Genomic DNA, 9,752 nt, shown 5'->3' with positions numbered 1-9,752 from the left:
TAATGAGCCAGTGGAGGCTGAGCAAGTGCGCTAAAGCCGCAAACTCCATGAATTAAACTATGTAGATTATCCTAGGTATGTTCTTCACGTGCTGACCTTTATACCTTTGTAGAAGAAAACAATTATACAGACATTTATTATATTTCTTTTCAGGGATTTATTTAATACCCTTTATCCAATACTTTGTTCTTTGTGACATCTGACCAACTTTTCGGGTATTTTTTAGTTTTTATTGTAAAAATAAAAATATTTACAATCAATTTTATGGAAAACAACAAGGAAATAGACAATTCAGGTTTTGTTATTAACTGACTCAGATTGGGAGAAAGTAGTGATATTACCAATAGTTCTAAAAATAGTTAATTCCACTTCAAGAGTAGTTAGCACTACGAAGGAATGCGCTGGTATCACCAAGGACCATTTAAGAAAAACAAGGAAACTTCTAATACTTAACTGTTTAAAGTTAGCTTTTACTTAAAATGTTATTTTCTTCCAATCTCAAGTGCTCTAGTTCTATATTAATCCCTAAAGCATTATTTAATAATAATCCTTTGGGAATCAATGCGTATTTATAATCAATATTTCCCAACAAATAGTCCACGAGTTTCATTAAGAAATAGTTTTTTGAAATATTAAGAGAAAAACATTTTTCAAACTGCAGATTGTCAAAAACGGTAGAATCACACACAGAGTAAACATCTTCGTTACTTCAAAGTTTAAAACACGTTTGTTTTGGTGCATTAGTCGTGAAAGTCAAGTTATCCGTGTTTTGCAACTTCAAAATTCCGAATGTTGTTTGTTTATTCGTTCTATGTTCATTCGTTGTATTGACCGCTTTTTAATTGTTAGTAATAAAAAATGTATTAGTAGGAACTATGAAAACATTTGGTAGCTAACTAAAGAAGAGAAATGGAGGAATAGACGTGCCCCGTATCTCCCGGTTCCTCGGGTCATACTTGTGCGGTTTTGTTAAACTGTCGAATTCTTGGTAACTTTGGTAACAAAGTTGATGTTCGTTATATGAACTTCGAGAAACCCTATAATAGGATTTTTTATTGGAGCATAAAAATAAAAACATTGTTTGAATGTTGTGTGATGCGTGCACTGCATCTATATTTATATCTCTTTTTCCGGTCAGCTAATGTCTGGAATATCCAGAAGGCACCCTCTTATGCTGAATTGTAGATATCATATATTTCCTAATCCATTAAGAAGGTCACACTTCGGCCTTTTTATGTTGTTATTGAATGATAATTTTATTGTAGCATTAAAATTCCACTGTTTTATTATTATTTTTAAACATATTTTTAAAAATTTACTATTCTGAAGAATAGTGACAATTACAATTTTATCAACATCAATTGGAGCCCGACCATTTGAAGAACAAAAATATCAACTCTTCATGTTATTTTTTGAGCGATGCAGGCAACTTGATCTTCAGTTTACCGGAATCTGCGGAAACCTGTTTGTTCGGTACAGATGAACCGATTGTTCACTAATCGTTCGAACAGCTTCCCCATACAAATAGAAAGAGTGATAGGCGGGTAGCTGTTTGGGTTGGTTTTCCTTCCTTCAGAACTGGGATAATTAGTTCTTTCTTCCAGGCCTGTGGTACTTTTCCTATATTCCAATTGGTGCCTCAGATTGAGAAACTTGTTTAGAATACCGTCAACCCCTTTACCTGCCATGCACTCTTCAGTAAGAAGCAGTTTATGGCGTTATTGAGTCCCAACACATTAAACGGCTGGTCCAGATTCTCTTCCTTAGACTTTGTTTATTTGTTGTTTTGGCTATTATGAGCGTTCACATAAAATTGTGCTCTTAGACAGATGAGTAACTATTGACGAAGTGGCACATCGTCTGAAAAAAAAAAAATTGCCGTAATGAAAGAAGCGGTGCATTCTTGGCTCGCAGCTCGAAGCTTGTACAACGATGGACCAAGTGCGTTGAAAAGCAAGGGGACTATGACGAAAAATGACGTACTTGTAAGTTTCCTATTTGATTACAATAAAATTTTATAACTATATTGCAGATAATAATTGATTCGTATTTGTAGAACTCTTTTAACAAAATCGACTCACCACTTCATATGAATGTAACAGTGATTAAATAAAAGTAACAGACATACCCAAATTTTGTAAATTGTCTAGGTAGAAATGGATGCACGAAATTTTCGGGTGTTCCGGATACATAGTCTAAACTTTTTAACGAAATTAGCGAAGCTGTAATTATTGTTATTTTGTTGCAGCACAAAGACAAACAGAAGTTAAGTGCTGCTGCTATTGCATTGAGTCTGGCAGTGAATATGTTGCATAGTTTGTAGATAGAATTATTGAAGATGCTTCGTGGTTGGTCTGATTTTGATCCGTCTGTATAGACTATAAAGGATTCTGGCATGTTTTCAATTAGGCGAGAAAAGTGAGCTTTATATGCAACTGTTTCGGTATCATTTTTCGAATATCTGGACAAGTCTAGAATTGTTTTATGGAGTGCGCATGGTCTAACGGTCTAAACCTCCAATTCATTACAAAAGACTGATCTACATGACTAATAAGGCATATCTGGACATATGAGTTGAGCTTTGGGGTTCCACTAAACCTTCGAATTCCTCTCGTAACCAATACTTACAATCTAAAATCCTTCATAAAATCCTCACTTTGTCACAAATAAAATCATCCATAAAAACCTTAATGTTAAATATGTAACCGATCTAACTAGATCCTGATATCATTCCTTCCATTATAAACTCCCGAACCACCCAAACCCACTAGTTTCTAACCTTGCTTCCTCTTCCATTTCTTGCAATCCTCCGAGGTTCCTGGAAAGAAGATGACTTTGAAACCTACTAATGTAGAGACGTTATTAGAGTGGTGCCAACGGGTAGTTTCTCTGCATGTCTGTATCATACCATTGTAATCCAACATCACATTTACTAGATGTATTTTTATGTAAGTACGGATGTAAATTTCAGTTAATAAATTTTTAAAAAAATGTTCACCTTCTGGAGTAGTAAGTGATAATTATGTGATTTATGATTTTTTCTAAAATAAATAAATGCCTTTTTCTGCCATTGTTCCCTTAAAAAAAATAGAAAGGTTTTGTAGAAAATACCTGGAATTGTTATAAGAATTTTTTAAAAAAGTTTTTGAAGAATATGAAGGATGAAACTTTTTTTTAAAGATTCTATATATTTAACGAATATAGATATTGTTTTCTAATTATCTGCAATGTTTTTTCGATTAATGCTGTGATGTCTTTTTTCTTTTCTTTTGATATTGATCAATAGCATTGCAAGTTTTCACAATTGTTGAGTGAATTAAAAGTATTTTAATTGAATATTTTATTATTTTGTTTTTAATGACTGTATTGAGAATAGAAATTATTTTTTGTTATATTTCATCAGGAGCTGAGGTGATAATGGCCTGCCGAGATCTGGAGAAAGCAGAAGCGGCAGCCAGTGGTATCCGCAAGAGGGTTCCAGAAGCCAACTTGAAGGTTATGCGTCTAGATCTGTCGTCCTTGGAATCTGTGAGGAGTTTCTGCAAAGATTTCTTGGCATCCTACGACAACCTACACCTCCTCATTAATAATGCTGGTATCTTATCTTATGAGATTTTTTGTTATAATTTTAGAAATATCTATAAGTCTGTAATTATCTGTTCGTTTTCTTGTTCGTAGTCCATTGTAGTGTGGAGTCGATTTGACTTCACGTTGCAAAAACAAGTCCATCATATTTTATAATTAATATTTCACAAGTTGATATAAAATAAAATAAAATTTCTACACTAATCTATTTAACAAATATTTTAAGCACATTATACTTACACATTACATATTGTTAAAGCTATCTCAAATCGACATAGCCTTTCTGAAAGCTTTGAAGTACAAAATAAGTGAAGTAATTACGAAATTAATAACTATATATTACGAAATTAATAACTATATATTACGAAACTAGTAACTATATATTACGAAACTAATACTGATTCAAATAAAGGTATCCAATTGTCAAAAATTAATTAATTAAAGTGAGGAGAAGATGGTTGGGGGTGCGGTCAAAATAAAAAAGAAATAAGTTGACAGTATTAACCAAAATCATTTCTATCAGTATCCTGACGACTGGATCTTAAACTTCTTTTTATATATGTAATACAAAATCTTATACATAGAATTGAATACTTACCTTCTCAATAGATGTGTAGTTTTTATTTATTTCATATTATTAAATATGTAGTGACGGTTTTTTTTACTCTGAGGAATGTAGATAGCCCAGCTTGGGTATATTATTTGTTAATAGTTTACATAAAAGATTTTCAACTAACAATTTTTGTAAAATAACAACAATAATATATTAATTAAGTATTTTACTGTCTAACTCTGTTGTAGATCGACCAATGTACTCCCTATAAGCCTCTGATTCAAAGATAAGTAATAATACAACTTCCTTGATAATTAAGCACACTAATTTTTCATTCCATTGTCTTACCAAACCATCTATTACTTTTTATTTTGTAATTATGTTTAAAATAAAAACAGATAACTAAAATTAATTGCTTCACTCGGATCAGAGAAGATAAGTTCCCGCTCAAAAAATCATTAATTTATGAGCATTCACTCCAAGTTATATTATTTTGTAAATAGTAGTATTTAATTTAGTAACATTTTATTTTTGTTTATATTATCTGTTTTAGAAGTTTATTTTTATTTTAGAAGAAACAAATGTATTTATATTTTGTATTAATAATGTCTTGGTGAATTCTCTATATGTTTCCAAGATCTTCCCGAATCTAATTTTGATACTTACCGAATCTGTGTATTCTATCTGGTCTAACATTACGAAGCTTTCCAGTAATTTTTTAATCTGCGTTGTAGCATTAAAAAACATGTTATCCAAGATTTATATTTGGGCAGTATCAATATGTATAAAACATTTCATATTCTCACCTCGATTCATCCTTACAGAATTCTCTTGATTATTCTCCAATAAATAACAAATGTTTTTAAAGTTGCCTAACGTTATAATTTGACATCGAAATAAATTGTTTTAGGAATAATGTTTAGTCCTTGGGAGTTGTCTGAAGATGGTTTCGAAATCCACTTCGCAACAAATCATCTGGGCCACTTCCTGCTGACAATGATACTGTTGCCTACCATTTGCAAATCAGCACCATCTCGAATAATTAATGTGTCTTCATTAGCACATCGATTGAGTAAGTAGTAAACATATCAAAATATAGAACTGATAGAAACATTGAATGATAATTCAAAGTTATTATTTTTAAGACAGTAATACATTTCACTCTTTCTTCGATACAAAAAACAAACCCACTGAGAGTAGATGTGGAAGTCATGTGAATACAATTTTAAGCAAATACATTTCCCATAAAAAAAAAAAAAAATTGAATTTTAAGATTTTTCTATTTTGGAACCAAATATGGTAACAAGTTTTATTTTGTTTAAAGTATTATTTCCTAAACTTTCAACATTTGTGTACCTCTTCATAAAACTGAGTGACCATAACATGAAAAACAAAAATTGCGTATACTTTAATAAAAATCAAACTATATTTATTTTTTAGTAAACACACACACACACACAAATGAATAAAAAGGAAAATTCGTTCATAATGAGATGGATATAAAAGTTATAGTAAATTTCATTGTTTCCTGTTTGATTACTACTATAATTTGGTTTGGAATTTCCAGCTTGCGATCCCACTTTGCGTACACACAAAACACGATTTTTTTTTTTTTTTTTATTTGTTTCTTTGTAACAAAAAATGAAACTCTATATATAATATAGTATGTATGTATATATATATATAGTTGTACCCTCATATAGTTGTGATATTTAAGGAAGGGTTTTCTAGCCGACATTTTTTCTCCAACAATAATTTTACAGTGTTTTTGGAAACTATGAACGGTGTTATGTTCCAGTTTAGTAGTTTTACATCTATATTTTATCATATTAAAATATTAAAAAAACAAAACCAATGAGAAATGCTACGTGCCTTTAACAAGGTTTGGAGAGCTTTGAACATTTTTACGAGTTCGGCCGAAACCGCGCGTACCAGTGATTTTCACATACATACATACATACATATATATATATATATATATATATATATACATATATACATACATACATACACACATACATATATATACACACACACAAATACATATACTAAGGCAGTGGTGAAAATCACTGGTACGCGCGGTTTCGGCCGAACTCGTAAAAATGTTCAAAGCTCTCCAAACCTTGTTAAAGGCACGTAGCATTTCTCATTGGTTTTGTTTTTTTAATATTTTAATATGATAAAATATAGATGTAAAACTACTAAACTGGAACATAACACCGTTCATAGTTTCCAAAAACACTGTAAAATTATTGTTGGAGAAAAAATTTCGGCTAGTGAACCCTTCCTTAAAAATCACAACTATATGAGGGTAGTACTGCACAGGGTTGCTCCTTTTACAACAAGGAGATTCCTTTTTTTTTTTTATATATATTAACTTTATTTGCAATTTGAACATTTTCTTTGCCTAGTTTATGCATTATTTCCATGCTGTAATGTCCCAGGAAATTCTTCCAACGCGTAATCTTGGCTGAAAACTCCTTCATATGTTTCACCCATTGTAGTGGCCTATGGTAACTTTAAATATTCTGCCTAACATATAGAGCCTAATGTTATTCTTTATTATTATTATTCTCATTTACAAAGCAATAGTAAGTCCATTACTGATGTAAGGGTGTGAAGTCTGAGGAGTAGCATATGTGAGAAGAAAAAAAAATGTAAACATTCCATAACAAGGTGTTGAGAATCGCAGTAGATTCCTCCTGGTTTATAAGAGAGAGCCAAGTATATATCTGGAGCTATACATGAAAGCGATAAATGATTTCATAAGAAAAAAAAAGTTCTCAAAATCCCAGTTACCAGCAATGAAAGGGGCAGTAGCTTAGAAGATAAAAAAATCCAACCTAATAGCCAAGACTGAAGCCCGATTGATGCAGATATCCTGATATAAACTCAATATTTATTTATCTTTTTCTCAAAGAATTTCTTTAGTATAAGTCAATAATTTATTTTATTAATTATATAAACATCATCTGTTTATGTTTGTTACAATTTATCTTTATTATTTATAATTTTTCAATGGTTATAGCATTGTTAATAGTTGAGGGTGTCTTTTGCACGAGTCTCTTTCTCCATTATCACCTGTTAAAATAACCATTTAAGGGCAACACAGGCCGATCTGGTAATAAAATGAAAACAAAATATTGATTACACCAATCCCTTTTATTAAATTTCATTTCAGAAACCAGATAAAAACAAGTTGTTTCGTGAAATCATAAACTGTAAGCATGACTTTGACTATCATAAAAATTACACAATGTAGTAATAATATCTTAAGTATTAAAATCTGGCAGTCGATGACAAAGTTTATCAATGAACTATATACTATTTAGTTGCTTAGTCTAATTCTAAATGATTTTTTTTTTTAGGTTTCTCAATGAGGTATGATGACCTTAATTATGAAAAATCATACAATCCTATTATCGCTTATGCAAGAAGCAAACTTGCCAACGTGTTGTTCTCTAAAGAGCTTGCTAGGCGTTTGAAAGGTTTTTGTTCTTTACATTTACAATAGTTTAATAAGTTATTTGCTTTAAGTACTTCAGTGAAAGATGCGTTGAATTCTGAAACTTCATGATGCAATTTCAGGTTCAGGCGTTAAAGTTGTAAGTTTGCATCCAGGAGTCGTGTACACGGATTTACCACGTTACCTCAGTGACATTTTTTTTACTGGTGCTTATTGGATTTATGAAAAATTTGGATGGTTGGTGATGAAAACTCCTAAGCAAGGAGCTCAAACAACTCTATATTGTGCCCTTGAAGACTGTGTGGAATCTGGACTATATTATGAGTAATGTTATACGATTATATGTGATAAAATCTTGTTTACGAAATAGTCTTTATAATTACGAAATTCCCTCATGGGAAGTTAGATGGCTTAGGAAATAACCCAATTTCAGGCGTGATGCACCTTAGTGCCCCAGGAGTTGTTCCACCTTCAACTCGGAATGAATACCGTAATCACTTCTGAGATACCTTCCTATCTAATTCCAAATGTGAACCCGAGTATTTTATGCACTGTGGCTGGACAGATGAAATGTTTAGGTGACTAGCTGCCGTTGACCTTCGAAAAGGATCCGAAATATTCGGAAATACATAGCTGGCAAGTGTCATGAAAGATGCTCTAACCGCTAACAATATTTTTCTGGGTAGTAATTGAATTGTAGACAATAGTTATTATATTAATAAAATTCTGGGTGTTAGTTCAACGTTTTAATAAGCCAAATGCACATCTTAGGGGATTCGATCATTTTCTGGGGACCTTTTTTCATTTTCTATTTATTTGTTGGTCTGGACATTACTCGGTTTCCCTTCTTTCAATTATGAACGAAAATATTAGTTTCCCCAAAGCCTCTCCTGTGGCTGGCCAGTTCTTCAGATTCCTTCCAAGTAGAACAACCTTTACGATTTTGTTTTACTAAAAATAAGATCCATAAAAGCACTCATTCCTCATGGAGCAATGTCAGCTATAATGAAGAACCCAGAATAACTCTTTATTTATTCATTTACTCTTTTTTAAATTCCTCTTCTTTCAATTATGATTGAAAATCTTGTGCTGAGAATATCTTATTGTCTAACAGATTTAGGCGTGGACGCTGGATTGAAACAAAAAACATCCTCAGAAGACAATTATAGGCAATTTAGCAAGAGCGTATCTAGATCGCCTTTCAACATATTGTATAACATGTTTATGAGTGTGGGCATGGCTTAAGAGAATGAAACTATGCTTGAGAAAATAAAACTATATATTGTTACTGAAGGTTTCGCCTAATTTTGCAGGGCTTCGTCACGGCTAAATGAAAAAAACAAGATACAAACATTAAAATAAAAAATATTTCCAAATAATTGTTATGTTTATAAATTATATAAAAAAGAAATAATAATAATAATATAAGGAAGTATACATGTCTGTGGACTAGAAACTTGTTACTCATAAATACAACCAAGTGTGATAAAGTTTTAAATACAGATCTAGACTAATAAATTATAGAAGAATACATGTTAGAAATTGTCATAAATACGGTAAAGAGGTAGATGCAAAATAGATAGGTCAAGTAAATATGGCATAGGTGAGGTGTTTTATAAGTTAAGAATTGGCGAAAGCAAAGTGTCAAAAAAGAGAAGAAGGAATAAGATCTAACACGCTTGAACTGCTGTAAAACACTAGCATTATTATTATTATATTTTTTTCCGAACCCTCTAAAAAACAGAAATAAAATGTGAATTAGTAGTGCATTACTGTGTAAGAAAGAAAAAGTAATTCGTATTGTGTCTTACCTTTTACTACCTTTGGTATTTTAAGGTTACCTGTTATTTTTAATTTTACATATGAGTTATCCATGCAGGAGCTATTTTGAGTCCGGAGATGAGGGGCCTCCTCGTGTTGCTAGCATTATTGTGTTCGCTACATCTCTTATATACCCTCGATCAGCTGATCCCCTCAGTCAGCTGACATCGAAATAACAGCTGACTCAGACCGTAACTCCTCCCCACTAGTTTACGGACAATCCTCGTAAACTAATACTATATAATATAATAACATAGAAAACAAGAACAATAAAGAAAAATTATTTACAATAAAAACAAATCCTATATACATATCATTGAAAAAACT

At 31.6% G+C, this 9,752-nt stretch overlaps 1 protein-coding gene across 1 annotated transcript in view; it reads left to right on the top strand.

Moving 5' to 3' along the window:
* LOC106686622 (retinol dehydrogenase 11) overlaps positions 1-9,752 on the top strand; it is a 38,780-nt gene that overhangs the window by 16,558 nt on the left and 12,470 nt on the right. Inside the window, exons 3-6 of the mRNA XM_014430012.3 lie at positions 3,404-3,595; positions 5,049-5,210; positions 7,507-7,626; positions 7,727-7,928. Of these exons, the coding sequence (XP_014285498.2) occupies positions 3,404-3,595; positions 5,049-5,210; positions 7,507-7,626; positions 7,727-7,928 (676 nt within the window). The remainder of the gene's footprint in view (positions 1-3,403; positions 3,596-5,048; positions 5,211-7,506; positions 7,627-7,726; positions 7,929-9,752) is intronic.

This window comes from Halyomorpha halys, unplaced genomic scaffold (genome assembly GCF_000696795.3).
Source record: "Halyomorpha halys isolate HHAL.00 unplaced genomic scaffold, Hhal_1.1 Scaffold852.1, whole genome shotgun sequence".
Lineage (NCBI taxonomy): Eukaryota > Metazoa > Arthropoda > Insecta > Hemiptera > Pentatomidae > Halyomorpha > Halyomorpha halys.
Note: the sequence above shows the minus strand (reverse complement) of the source record. Positions and strands in the feature narration are given on the sequence as shown.